This window comes from Mya arenaria, chromosome 3 (assembly GCF_026914265.1).
Source record: "Mya arenaria isolate MELC-2E11 chromosome 3, ASM2691426v1".
Classification (NCBI taxonomy): domain Eukaryota; kingdom Metazoa; phylum Mollusca; class Bivalvia; order Myida; family Myidae; genus Mya; species Mya arenaria.
The window spans coordinates 43,882,938-43,898,493 of record NC_069124.1 but is presented as its reverse complement, the minus strand read 5'-3'; the positions used below and the strand labels follow the sequence as shown (position 1 = coordinate 43,898,493).

General features: G+C 33.9%; 1 protein-coding gene across 4 annotated transcripts in view; it reads right to left on the bottom strand.

Annotated features, from left to right (window-relative positions):
• The window catches only part of LOC128226454 (phosphatidylinositol 3,4,5-trisphosphate 3-phosphatase TPTE2-like), a 60,476-nt gene extending 45,173 nt beyond the window's left edge, over positions 1 to 15,303 (bottom strand). The window contains exons 1-7 of one of the 4 annotated variants that reach the window (XM_052936335.1): positions 15,202 to 15,303; positions 10,834 to 11,047; positions 9,645 to 9,774; positions 9,088 to 9,291; positions 7,153 to 7,251; positions 1,745 to 1,911; positions 520 to 584 (exon numbers count right to left, since the gene is read on the bottom strand). In XM_052936335.1, coding sequence (XP_052792295.1) covers positions 520 to 584; positions 1,745 to 1,911; positions 7,153 to 7,251; positions 9,088 to 9,291; positions 9,645 to 9,774; positions 10,834 to 10,984 — 816 coding nt within the window. In that variant the 5' untranslated portion in view covers positions 10,985 to 11,047; positions 15,202 to 15,303. Of the gene's footprint in view, positions 1 to 519; positions 585 to 1,744; positions 1,912 to 3,523; positions 3,623 to 7,152; positions 7,252 to 9,087; positions 9,292 to 9,644; positions 9,775 to 10,833; positions 11,048 to 15,144; positions 15,156 to 15,201 lie in introns of those variants that run through there. The other 3 variants (XM_052936333.1, XM_052936336.1, XM_052936334.1) reach the window with 3 other exon arrangements.
• Between the last annotated feature and the right edge of the window lie 253 nt (positions 15,304 to 15,556).

Sequence of the window (15,556 nt, the reverse complement as noted above, 5' to 3'; positions counted from 1 at the left end):
AGAAAAAAAATAAGCTTATAAAGTCACAACAAAATCACAGTAAAAATGAATTAGGTGAGGGTTTCTTTGTTACACAGACATGTCAACGCAATTCTTTGCTATTTAGGAAAGAGAAATTCTACCTTGAACAAATATTGTCGTTCATTTGTGCTCTAGAATATTGTATATCTGGGTCCGCTTGCAATATTTTTCATCCACGGTTTAGTTAATTTCATTAACTTTTAAGACATATTTTTTTATGTAGAATTGGATTTTTTTTTCAACCAAATCAAAATTCCTTATGAAGATTGTTTTCTGTTGATGTGAAGATATTAAAACTTATCTATTTAAAAAATGATCAAATCACAAACGAAACTGACTTAAAATGAATCAGTGGTGTGTTTTTTTCCCCCAAATATATGTACACTTCCACCACACCAGTTTTTAAGTCAACCAGAATGTCTAGGAGGAGGAAAATGTTTATGATTTTATAATTGAACACACAAATATGTACAAGTTATGTGAAAATGAAGTACCCACCCTAATGTTATTTCTGTACATGGACTGGACCCCAGATGAAGGAAATGACATCGCTATCATTCTTTCTGGAATATACAGAAAATCAGGTTTTGATTAGACCATTGGCATAAACAACATACACTATTATTAGACATATGAATTCTTATTGACGAGTGTACGACTCAATACCCTAAATTAACAATTTTCATTAGCATAATACTCAAATGTCAGAAAAAGATTGGTAATCTAAATAAGCTGCACGCTCACGGTTTAAACGTTTTGACAACTTTTTTATTTTTTGTCTTGGAACAAGCCAATTTTTGTGACAATCGATTGAAATCAGTTATATAAGACTGCTGACAAAAAATAAGATTGCAGAATATTATATTTAAGTTAAAAATTTTATCTTTTATGCATGATAACTCTAAGTTGCATGTTAGTAACGGTTTAAGCTATAAACCGTAAGTAACCGTTTAAGCTATAAAACATTAATTTTCGAATGGAAATATAAAAATCTACAATCTGATTTTTTGTCAACAATCTTACATCATTGGGTTACTGATATTTACCCAAACTTGCTCTTTCAAACAGAAAAAAAATAAAAAAAGTTGTAAAAATGGTAAATCTGTGAGAGTGCAGCTTTAAGCAATATTTCCAGCCAAACTATGTTTCAATATGTCTCACTACAACCAAGACTGAAGGATTAAAAATACTGATCGTACAGTATACTATAGTATATTTACATCAGAAAGTATTTGATAAGATGGTTTCTCTGTTCGTACATGTACTACAGATATTTGACATGAACAGCTTAAACTGGCAATCTATCAGTTCAGAAGCAAGCTGTTGGCTTCAGCTGGCAATTTATCAGTTATCACTTGCTGGCTTAAACTGGCAATCTATCTGTTCAGTTGCCACCTATTGGCTTAAACTGGCAATTTTATATCAGTTCAGTTACCACCTGTTGTCTTAAACTGGCAATTTGTCAGTTCTGTTGCCACCTGAAGGGATTAATTAATCATATTCTTGGGGATAATAACTGCATGTTATCTACGCTAAAATTTGGAAGTCATTTTTGTTCTGGAAAACTTCAGTTTCCCAAACATCACTCAACCTCATTATTGGGTAACATCATATCGATGAGCGAGATTAGGAAAATTAAAAAGGTTATATGTATATTTCATTATCCCATTTTACGAAGTGTAACTTAAAAATATTACTCCTGTAACTTTAATAAGAACATTACCTGTAATATAACATAGGTCAAGGTCAAATCCATCCTTGACGTATCTTCGCTTGTTTTGTGAGATGATCCTGCGTGATGCTACTGCCAGGTGTTTTCGTTGCTGATAAATGAGGTAGATTCCTCGCACAATTCGTAATATTCTAAGCCCACGACCTACTACACCAAGTCTGGGAAGTTGAAAATGAAATAAGATTGGCTTATTTATAACTGAACTGAAATGTATAGCTGAACATAAGTTTAAAAAAAATTATGTGTTTAAATATGAAAATTCTTTGATATAAAGTACCGAAAAGATCATTTACTTAGTACTTACTTAAAATGGCATGAAAAAAACATCTATAAATAAATCGGACAAAATAAAGAATTATCAGCGAATACATAAATTACTTCATCAAATTTAGGTTAATTAATACAGTTATATGAGGCATGAGTATAGCATCCTCAGTACCCACATTATATAATTCTGAATACTCTTCTAGGTGCGAATATCTATGGAAAATAGTCTAGCAAAACTACGTAATGTGTTGAATATTCATATTCAATTTTTAATTCATGGCTATTTCCTTTTTGCGAGGGGTGTGTCTCAAGCATCCAATCAAATGTCTGGAAATACCTTATTAATATTTCAGCAGTACAAGGTTTCTACAGTCCATTTGCTGAGGGTATTCAAAGGAGAAATACGTTAAGAGTGGGTACTGAGGATGCTTATACAGCTGCTAATCGAGAAGCTGGCGTTCATGCCGAGGGTGAAATCAAACTGATAAAAGCATAACCATGACCAGGAAGCATGTCTTCAGTGTCTAATACACAAAGGTGACAAGCCGATCAGTTGTACTTAAATGTAGTAAAACATGATGATATATTGTTCGGGGTTCCAGGGTACCTAGGATACTGTCAATAATGCTGGCTTGAAAATAAAACTTAATAAAGCTTTTAAGGAGTCTTTCATTTGTGTTGAATGTATGCATTTATATACTGAAAGAAAGTGATTTAGCATATTAAGGTGTCAAGTGTTAAACTAAGGAATGGAAATATTTTAAAGCAATATCAGGTGAACACCTGATGTCAACTGTACATTCATAGTCTTAACAAGAAGTGCCCAAATACTTGATGTACTAACTGAACAATATTTGTTAACTGTTTAATTCGATTTGTCTAGCCACTCTGTGTCCCTGTCTTTAATTCAAGCCAGCGTGATTCACAGTACCCTAGGTACCCTGTATACCGTATATGTCCTAGTATAAGACATGAGTGCTTTACATTAATTAAATAACGTGTTAAATAAGTTGGGTTACAATTTCCATGTTTTCTAGTTAGTGTACTACGGTTTTGGGCAGTATTAATGACATCAGCAGAACTGGTTCACTGTTAAGATATGGTGACTGATACCATGATTTACAGAGAAAGTTATTTCATTTCGTGAAGTTTTGAAGTTTTGTATCAGGGTATGCATTGGTAAGACCCAAATTAGATGGGGTTCCAAGAAAAAGACCCCCAAACATCTGATACGTCTACAGACATTTCCGCAGATTCGTATAGCCGGATTTTGCTTCAAAACAACTACAAATACGATCTGGTTACCCATAATAAAAATCACAATTTCATTGTTTATTGTTTTTTATTGGGATTTGAACTTTTTCAGTAAAATTTTGCATTACTGAGTATCTTCGTAAAGGAACTTTTATGGTGTGCACATCTACGAGGACATATACAGTACTACTACATGTACATAGTACTGAAGCATGGGTATTGGATGTTGTGAGAGAGATGGTGTATTACCTGGGATAGCCCGAGCCACTAAAGACAATATCGAGGACAAAGGTGACGATGACAATCACCATGTCAGCTATGTCTAACCACTGATGGAAGAACAGTTCGCTGAAAACACACACATGCAGTGTAGGAAGAACATAACAATCAATGTCCAACAGTGGGTAACCTGGCTTCTTTTCAATTTAAGAAGCTACCTACTTAGAGGGAAACAATATAGTTTCACACTTGATAGATGCACAAAAGAAAGGTATGAACTTTAATGGATTATTATCAGTGTGAATACATCCACGTGATAAATTATGTCATATATGCTACGTCCGAAGGCAACATTATGCTTAAAATGAAGATTTAAATCAAAAATAATTTTTCTTTTACTACAGCATTTTAAATGAAACAAAGGGCAGTCTATGCCGCTTAATGAGCCCTGTCGTCGTTTCATTACCGAGGTTCATCAAACACATTGACAAACCTGTTTCAAAGATAATTTTTTGACCGTGCTACATGAGACGGCCTTATTGCGAAAAGGTTTGTCGAAGTGTTTTAAGAAACTAAACTCCCAATCATAATCTGGTAAAAGACCGAAGGTGGGGCTCCGTAAGCGGCGTAGACTGCTCTCTGTTTCTTTTAAAATGGTATAGAAATAGTGAAGTTATCTTTGTTTAAAGTCTTCATTTGAAGCAAAATCGTGTCTTCCGATGTAGCATTTATGATGCATTTTATCACGTGGTATACACACACTGATTATGTTTTCATTTAACTTTAATGATATAACAAAAAAAGCATATACTTCGTGTACAGATAAAAAAAAAATATAAGCAATATTTTGGTGTCTTTTTTAACTGAGGAATTCCTGGTCTGTAAGGTTGATATTTAAATTGAAAACACAATTTAAAATACAACCTATATTTTCAGTCAATGAATTTAACCATAGGCACTCATTAAGTACAAGGCTTAATCATTTAGAATTTCAACTTTCACAGGTGTTTAAAGGTTCGTCGACTGACCCCCATCAGATACACACGCCCTGAATCAGATTTTGCATTTACAATGTTTCAGCCAATGAGGTTGTATTCTAAGTGAGTGAGATGACCTGAAGTAATATCTAAATAATTAAGAAGGTCTTGTTAAATACTTCACTCAACCCATTCTTAATCATTTAGATTTTACTTCATGTCATCTAACAATCAATTATAAAGCCTTTTGTGCATCTATCAAGTGTTAACTTTTAATGTGCCCCTTTAGGTTTATTTTTTTTCATATTGCCAGTATACATCAATGATGACACTACAGGGTTGTTGCCAAAACCATTCCTATAGTCAATGAGTTCTGACATTTTTCCTCACATACCAAAGATACCTACAACTAATTTCATTGACACAGAAGCAAATGATTCATCGAGTTACCACATAACAATGGACATTGACTGCAGCTGTGGAAACACAATGCACAAGAATGCAAAATCAAAGGCAAAACAAACAAATACCTGTGATGAAAGAGAGAAAATATGGCATTAAAACATAAACAAAACAAGGGCTATTCATAATATTTGAAATTGAATACCATGGTTAGGACAAAGAAACCTTTGTGTATGATATAATAAATATCAAGTCTGGTGCATATATATATATAAGCCTTAAAAAGAGAATAGTTTATTTGTAAGACATAAAACAAATATTTAAACTGGGCAGAAATTTGCTTTCAGAAAATATGCACAGGACAGCTGATCATGAAATAAAACCGTCATGTTTATGTACATGTACAATATAGTGGGCAATGGATTCGTTGTTAATTCATTGGAGTGACAACTGTTGACTCAACATTAAGAACATAAATCAAAATGTAAGAAGACTGGACTGACAATAAAATCCTGGTTTGCTAGCTTGTCACAAAGTTCACGGCCATTTGATAATTTCGCTGTCATAAGATAACCATACCAGGTTGATAAAAATGCTGACCATTCATTACACTTAAGTTGACATTTAAAAGGTTTATGAGCAACATTCTTTCATTAATTAGTATGATATTTAGCCTTGAAAGAAATTGTTATTTGAGATTTAGAACGGCAATTAATTACGATAATACATGTATTTGATCTCTGCTGAAAATACCGTGTACCAGGATGAAAAACACCAGCATAGTCAAACTACCAAAAAGTAATATTTATATTAATATATCCTTGTTATAATAATATCAGAAGGAAATACCTTAAGAAATATTTCTATGTCAGACCAAGTATGTACAAAGTTATAGAACTGTTAAAGTCAGTCAACAAAAATACTGTATTTAAATTATTCAAAGATATTGAAGAATCTCTTTCACATAAAACTTTCATTTCATAAATTGATTAGTTTATATCAGCTAATCCTCATATTTTATAATTTGCATATAATTTTGTTCACATATGACAAATTATTCATATTTACATATTGACATTGCAAGTATCGAAGTCATATGTGACATGTTAAATTCACGTTATATACCTAAATGTATTTATATACTATGATTTTTTTGTACGTTGTGGGTATACGTCAAATAAAATTATGTTCTGTTCTGTTCTATGAACCAAATTAATGTTAGGTCAATTTTCAAGAGTTTCATGAAGAGAATACAACAATGTATTTGCTGAATGTAATCCAACATAAATATTCTTTATTTTAGTGCTTACAGGATAGTTTATGCGATGAAATTGTCAATGAACATGCATCGGAAAATGTGGGTGCCCAAACAAATTATGCAAGAATCAGAAATATAAACAAGCTCAATCCAAACGCAAAAAATTACTATTTTTAGCTGTGATTCAACGAGTGCAGTTGCTGCTGATAAAATAAAAACAAAACAAACTGAAAAGGAAACTAATGTCTGCAGACGTGGAAGGCAAATACAACGTTATTACAACGTCTGACCACCTAAACCAATCATTGTCTGCATTTCTTCAGTAAAATTCCTAGTAATTCAACAGATCGAGACGATCATGTCAACGTGTTTACAACGAAATATCGGCCCCACAAAATGAAAGAAAAAATTTGCCATTTTTTTTTTATAAAAAAGAGCACAATTGGGATGCCAATGCTGGTCTATTTTTCTCAACTGATGAAGGGGCATAACTTAACAAACATATTAACCAGAGTTATGGGACTGGGGTGGGTATATCTCAGCCACTTCCCCATCCCCTTCTGACACACACACATAAATACAAAATATGCATACACCAGAACCCCAAACCTTCATACCAAGTTTGGAGCCTTATTTCTTGCTTCCTTAGGGAAAGTTTGCAAATTTCCATGGACTATGATATTGATCATGTGTAATTTGTTTAACAGTTTCCAAACTATAATCCACATCAGAGTTTTAGCTGACAACAACGTCAATGACACTAATGATGAAGATCACACACAAGCTTTGACAATACCTAAAAAAAACAATCATTCATCGAGAAAGAGGCCTGCTGAAAATTTGTATTTCCATAAAATTTCATTTCGAATTGTAAAAAGCTTTCAGACTTCATTAATGAAGTTGCAAATCAAATTTGACATTACACGCTCCTGGAGAAAAATTGCAGAGAATTCCAATTAAGAAGAAATACAGACAATATTAAAATTTTGAAAAATGCTCGATGACCCTTTGGGGGAAGTTACCTCTCATAATTGCCTTTTGAAATCATTAAGTCAATACTGAACACTGCAACTACTACAACCATATCTATAATGTCCGCCCAGCTGTGGAAAAACAACTCTCTGAAAGCACCAAACAGGGTTTGATTAACTAAAATCCAAATGATAAAACTCCTATCAATTGAATTTAGGTTGAGACTGGTCTAATGGTATAGGTGTCTGCCTCTCACCCGAGAGGTTGTGTGTTCGATCCCCACCAGGGGTAATTTCTCAGAGCCTCTCAAAAAGGACACAGTACTGGTTTCTGCTCAGGAAACGGACTCGAGAGTGATCTTATAAGCTATCAGCTTGCTTACAATCAAGGTTAAATATATACGGTAATAATTGTTAGTATGTGCTTACATGGTTTGATGTAATGCAGTAGCATAAGGATTTGTTTAATGTAAGTACAAACTAACAATCCTTAACCCTTTTAGTGGTCTACATTTTATTCTGTGAACTACCTACTAAATTTTATTTATATATCGATTCACTTGCTTTAAATCAATAACAACTGACTGGTGATTTACTGAAATTAATATTTAAATTGCAAAACCTACATAATATTTTGTAAACTACCCGCTAACTGGGCCAACCACTGTTTATAATTAACACTTCACCTGCTTTAAAACAATAACAGCATGTTTATAATTAACACTTCACCTGCTTTAAAACAATAACAGCAAACTGCTGATTTTCTGAAATTAATGTATTTAAGAACTTGAGAAATACTATCTTCTCTTTGGACAAAATAAAATGTTGACCACTAAAACAAACTTATATTGTGGTTTGTGCCGTGTTTACTGAAAACGCGCTGTCCATATACAAATAGAAAGTAAATATTTTCCATAAAGGATATCATAATAATAATAATAATGTATATAACTGAAAATATCATTTCAAATAAGAAGACTTTCAAGGGCGTAAAAATTACTTTTGACATTGTTGCACCTTGAATTAATCTCTTGAATGTTCAACAAATTCATAACATGTTTTCAAACAAAAACAAATACGATGAAAATTAAAATCCCACATACAAATATTATGTGTGAAATTATATACAAATATTAATTAAACCCCCTACACGCATATAAATTTTAGACATCATTAAGGTTTAAAGAGAAATGATTAACATGAAATTACTACTTTAGAGCGTAATACAACCATTATTATTGACATTAAAGTCATTACGCCCAACTAATTTAGCGTCAAACTTTAAGCTGAAAAATAAATAAAATCTTCATTTTTGGCAACGTAAGTGTAATGATAAAATTATTTTTCATTCAAGGCCATTTAATAGAAAATGTTATGAAACTCCGAAAGAAATGTGATGTAATGCTACCGAAAGGTTCTCTTTATAAGGCTTAACATAACCACCAAAGGCTCACTATATAATGCCAAAGGCTAGCTTTTTCTTAAACTTGTTTCATAATTTTTGTAATAAATGGCAATGAAAGTAAGATAACATATTCATAAAATGAAATCATCAAGAACATGTGCACTAGATAGTGTAGAATTTCCCCTTTTAAATGTCGTTTCTGCACTGTATTTATTGACATCATATTAGCGATTCATTTTGAAATTTGATAGAATGCATCCCTCCAGACTTACATATTTCAGAACCATGGATCCTGGGCAAAACTCTGAGAGTCCCAAGCATTACTTCGTGCCCATATTTCAATAAAACATGTGCATTCCCAGAATGCACATATTTCGGAATTATGAATTCTCAGGAAAATCAATGAGTTTAGGACTTGGAATTTGCATCAAAATGGATCGCCAATAATTTTATTAAGCTGTAATACAGTAAACAAACATTGTTTAAATTTGAGTAAAAAATAAAGGCTCAAATATTGATATTCTCTTCAAGTTTCGACTGGCATTTACTTAAAATACAATCAAAGCAGTACATGTACCTACCCTTTGTAAAATATACGAGCAGCTAGTTCAAGTACGAAGTACCCCATGATGATTTGAGATGCAAGGTCAAGGTCACCAAGATGGCCGTCCCCGTTAAGCGTGAGATCGATTATAACAAGGCAAAACTCCCCCAGGATCAAAGCAATCGTGAACATTCGGAAAGCTATATGCTCAACGACTAGTTTCACAGCCAGCTGAGCTCGGCTGAAAGATTAAGTATTAAAATTTAAATGATTACCCGTCAATTCAATTTGTATGAAAAATTCAATTAACTTGCATGGAATTATATTATGTCTGGCACATTTTTATAACAAAAGAATGAAATACTGGTAGGACAAACAGACCTCTGAAATCAGACGTGAGCTGGATTGGAACAAGATAAAAGTTCTAGCTGGTGCAGCTGAAAATGCTAGGTCTAGTTCAATATCCTTACTGCATAAACTAACAACAGGTTGAGGTTGTTGAACAAGAAATTAAGTTTATTCTGAGGCATGACGATATGTCAAAATAAACGTATCAAATTAAAAGTACAAAAAGGTCAAGACGTTTGCACTCACTGGAGCCTGTTTTCAGGTAAATTTCTTGGCTTGTTCAGTTCATGGCTGTCATCAATAAGGCCCATATTGGGGTATGGCTGATCCATGTAGCTGCCCGTTTCTGGCTCCATGTCATCCATTTCAATAAACACTGCAACAAAAACAAGAAATATTCGTTTACATGTTTATTATGTTACAGGAATATATGAGGATCATATTCAAAAAATAATTGGTGTAAAGCTGATCCATGTAACTGCTGATTTCAGGTTCCATTTCAATAAACACTGCAATAAACACAACATATATCCATGTACATGTGTAATATGTCACAGGAATGGTTCAGTTCATGACTGCCATCAATAAGGCCCATATTGGGGTACGGCTGATCCATGTAGCTGCCCGTTTCAGGCTCCATGTCATCCATTTCAATAAACACTGCAACAAAACAACAAATATTTATGTATTATGTTTAGTTTATGAATGTTATCTATGAGGCCAAGATATGCCTTTTATCAAAGTATACACAAAAAGAAAGGAAACATTTTTTTTATTATAGTTATTCAGTAAAATGAATCAGACTTTTGATTCAAAAGCCTTAATGCTTACCTTGCTATTTGGTTTTGAAAATTGTTACAACTAAGCCAAGCTAGGGAACCTAGATTTTGAACAAGACTGACAAACCATTAGGAGTGTTAAGCTGGGCTTATGAACTTGTACTAGTTTTGACAACAGTTCATTTACATGTATTTCTAGTGTTTTACAGAAGTGTGTTTTTAAAGGGGGACAATATAGTTTTACACTCGATACAGTAGATGCAAATAAGAAATATATTAATTTTAATGCATTATCATGTTTAATTCATTTTACTTATTTAAAATTTGGCTATGTTTTGGTGCTTTTTTTACAGGAGAATTTGTGGCCATGTAGCATTAAATAATAATACATTAAAATCAAACTATAAAAATAGTAATATTTTCACTGTAATTCTGTGAGGAAAAAAATTAAAACAAACTTATTTTACAGTATTATAATTAAATATGAATTATACTGTATTCATTTTGGTTGCTATTTAGTTATTGACAAAAATACACTTAAACATTACAATACTTAAACCAATTGGACAAAAGAGTACTTCACAACTGTAAATGGTATGTCATAATGTACTACATATTTTTCTTCATAATGAAATAAACCACTTTTTACAAATTACCTTGTGCTGGACTTTTCCCATTTTTATAACCATTCCTCTCCTCATCAATGTTATCTTTAGATGTATCCATGAGGCTATTGGCAGAGCCAATGCTGGCAATACTGTCATCCGACCCACATTTCCTCATGTTTGATAGACTCTCCTTCGACATCTTGATTTTCTATGTTACACTTTCAGTTCTTGAAAAGTGCTGTCATAGCTGTTACTGTAAGGCCTAAAAAATAAATGTTTAGGGTAAAATCCCTTAAATTACTAGGTTGGGATTTTTTTTCTTTCAAATATACTTTGTCAAGCTCATTTTCTTGCAAATAGCGCTATTTCTTGCAAATGTCACTCAAATATTGCTGTTGTTATGGAGCTTTATTCTGTCAAAAATTAATTACAGTTTATGTAAAAAAAATGTGGTTGTGATAGGAAGACATCTTCAGATCAAATGGACTAAAATATTATTAAAGCAGTAAATATATCACGCAGAAACATCATTTATTAAATTGCGAGGTTAAATAAAAAAATAAAAAAAAAAATAACTTCGTAACTTCTACTTTTAGTCTAAATTAACTTGAGGATGACAAATGGAGTGTGGCTTCAGTTTTGGAATGTGCATGCGGGACATTACAAATGTGGAATGCCAGCACATGGAATCCCTGCCTGAGAACAACAGTAGCAAAAAAACATTAAGATTAAGTCATCTGGACTGTCAGCAGCACCAGGAAATGCACATTTAATTGACCAGTTGCCAAAGCAATTATTTTAACTTGCCGAGATCACTTGGAAGTTTTAATCAATTGGATAATGCAACCATGTGCTTAAATTTATTTATAAAATATAAAAGCATTATCAGGGTAAATTTTATGCCAGATTTTTAATCCAAAACAGTAATTTAATTTATGAATTATTTTTATGCCCCCGAAGTGGGCATATTAAAATCGCACCGTCCGTCCGTCTGTGTGTCCAGCTCAATAACTCGTGTCCGGGCTGAACTTTTCCTTGTATGGACAGATTTTAAAATAACTTGCCACATGTGTTCGGCATACCAAGACGATTTGTCGCCTGCAAGACCGTGTTCCTACCTCTAAGGTCAAGGTCACACTTAGTGTTTATTCACTATTCACAATGGAATGCTGCATATAAGGACATTGAGTATACATGTAGGTTGTCTTGTCCGGGCTGTAACTTTCCTTTGTATTTACAGATTTTAAAATAACTTGCCACATGTGTTCGGCATACCAAGACGACATGTGGCCTGCAAGACCCGTGTTCCTACCTCTAAGGTCAAGGTCACACATAGTGTTTATTCACATTGGAATGCTGCATATAAGGACATAGAGAATAGGTTGTCATGTTCAGGCTGTAACTTTCCCTTGTATTTACAGATTTTAAAATAACTTGCCACATGTTTTCGGCATACCAAGACAACATGTTGCGTGCAAGACCCGTGTCCCTACCACTTAGGTCAAGGTCACACTTAGTGTTTATTCACAATGGAATGCTGCATATAAGGACATAGAGTATAGGTTGTCGTGTCTAGGCTGTAACTTTCCCTTGTATTGACAAATGTTAAAATAACTTGCCACATGTGTTCGGCATACCAAGACGACGTGTCGCATGCAAGACCTGTGTCCCTACCTCTAAGGTCAAGGTCACACTTAGTGTTTATTCACAATGGAATGCTGCATATAAGGATATAGAGTATAGGTTGTCGTGTCCGGGCTGTAACTTTCCCTTGTACTTACAGATTTTAAAATAACTTGCCATATGTGTTTTGCATACCAAGATGACGTGTCACGTGCAAGACCTGTGTCCCTACCTCTTAGATCAAGGTCACACTTTGTGTTTATTCACAATGGAATGCTGCATATAAGGACATAGAGTATAGGTTGTCGTGTCTGGGCTGTAACTTTCCCTTGTATGGACAGAATTTAAAATAACTTGCCACATGTGTTCGACATAGCAAGGCGACGTGTCGCGTGCAAGACCTGTGTCCCTACCTCTAAGGTCAAGGTCACACTTTGTGTTTATTCACAATGTAGTGTTGCATATAAGGACACAGAGTATTGGTTGTTGTGTCAGGGCTGTAACTTTTTCTTGTATGAACAGATTTTAAAATAACTTGCCACATGTGTTCGACATACCAAGAGGACGTGTTGGGTGCAAGACCCATGTCCCTACAGTACACTCAACGAGTTAGACACACTTTCCATTTCCCTCCGCGGATTTTTGCTATCGCGGCCAACACAATGATTTTATCGACTGTCCGCGTTCCTCGGAGGTTGAATTTAAGGCCCTCGGAGGGTGATCAGTCGACCGAAACATAACGAACTCGGCGTTCCTCTGAGGGGTTAACTCCGCGCAACTCTGCGGACACTATATAAGAATCTATGCTAAAGTTATTTTTATTTTATTAAAATTTTCAACCTATTACGACGGCTCCAGTAAATTGCTATTATTTTTTTTCCTCTGCCCGTTTTGCATGAAGTTAGCTTACCACAAGAATGCAGTCGTATTTCACTTGTTGCACATGAATCTTATTAACGCGTTTTTGCTAATGACTGATAAACACATTTCTTCTGAGAAATTCTAGGTTACACATTTTCGGAAAATCAGGAGGTCAAACACGCGTTCAAAGTTCATAGCGCATGGTTTTGAAGGCCTTCTTGCCTTGTTTTCTGTGGAAAATTCCATGAAACTTTTAACCACCGATAATAAATAGTATATTCTACATTGTATTGATCACGCGCTAGACATCAGAGGTCATGGTTTAGAATCGTGTAAATAGTCGTCTGCTTTATGATGCAATAACTTAGTGGATATACTTTAATGATTCAATGTTTATTATTCAAGACAATATTCAATTGGCGTTTACGGACATAAATACAATTTAAACGTTGGTACGTGTAAGAATCTTTTACGCTTAACAATGTGCATAAGCATAAAAATAAATAACTTCTAAACAAGAATGATTTCTTGCTTATCTGATTAGACTCGGAGTTCCGCCACAGGATCATAAAATCGGACGATTCTCAACGCTATCGTTCATATTAAACTCGGCGGTAAGCCAGCCACTCGGAGGAACTCGGGGGATTTTAGCAAGGGCAACAGTTTTACCCTCGGAGGAAACCCGTGATCATCGACTTTATCCCTCGGAGTGAGCGAGGAAAGTGGGTCTTACTCGTTGAGTGTACTGTACCTCCAAGGTGAAAGATACACTTAGTGTTTATTCACAATGGAATGCTGAACATAAGGACATAAGAATGTAGCTTGTCAAGTATGGGTGGTATTTTTTATGTTCAGAGGCAATTTAAAATAACTTGCCATATGTATTTGTTTGATCTTTAACTTTTGATGTACTGACCTTGTTCATAGGTCAATGTCACATGTCGGGGGCATTCGTCACATACTGTGACAGCTCTTGTTTAATATCAATTATTTATATAAATATGTACACGTACTCTAAAGATATATATATTTCTTTAGCTAGAAAGAAACACTTGTATGGCAAAACACTGATGATGTAGTATTATTCAAACTACTTTTTAGCACTTACAATAGTGATAACAGTTCAAATATAAAAACTCATGCACATTAAAAGTGTTCCTGGTCTTTTTCCTTATGTATAACATCTTAAAGAATAACAAAGATAGTGCAAATGTTATGGTTTTACACCATATACGATTACCCTGGTGAAAATTAATTGTAAAGATGATACTTTGTGAGGTTTTCAGACTCCAGTAGTGTTGTTGCTTATTAAATGCAAATTGAAACCTGCGTTAACAAAACTTTTCTGTGTCGCATAAATGCTTGAAAACAAGTGCATATTGATGAAAAAATTTATAAGGTGCAGGTAGATCATAGTCAACAGTGACACTGTAGTCTATTATAAACTGATGACGATGCTGTAATTCGAAAAGCAACAAAAGTGTAACAGCACAAGATACACAAACATAGAGCGAGTGCCAAATAACCTCTCATGAGTGTATTTTAAATGCAACTTAGACAATTTTTAATTGAGAAATCATGAAAACTGCCAACTAGAATTATCCATGCATTATTGGTTAACTGATTGTTGAATTGACAACTGCCAACTGGTCAATTACATTGGGTCAAGCTACAAATAGCATCCTTGTTCAGTAACAAAGAAAGAAATTAAAGAGATTAAGCGGTGTGTAAAAACACAGGTTCAAATTTTAAAAATTGCAAAAGCACTGATCAGGTAACATAGTCTAATGTCATAGTAAATGAACCATTTTAACAATATTTAAGATTATAAGGGAAATGTTATACAAATTTCCCTTACAATCCTTCTATGCGTACACAATATGTCGCTGATATGCATTTTACAAATTAATCTGACAATCTATATATGCTTACACAATATGTCGTTGATATGTATTCGTTGGTATCCTATTTGAGCAGAAAAAAATATATAAAAAAAAGTAAACAAGTTCTCCTTTTTGAAGAGCTTGAGAGATAAAATCAGGCAAAACGGCGTGTGAGAAACGGGAGGAGAAGATCGAGTTGCGTTGCGAACAGTTTCGGTCTGGGCTTGTTAATAATAAAGAAAATGTTATTTAAAGTTATGTAAGCAGATTGAAAGGTATTCACCGAAGACGAGCTTTAAACACAGTGGTTTAGGGCTAGATGAATGATTATGGCCTTAATATTACCTGGGACCAATCTTACTCTTAAATCTTACTTTTGGTTAATTAAATCATCATTGTTTATA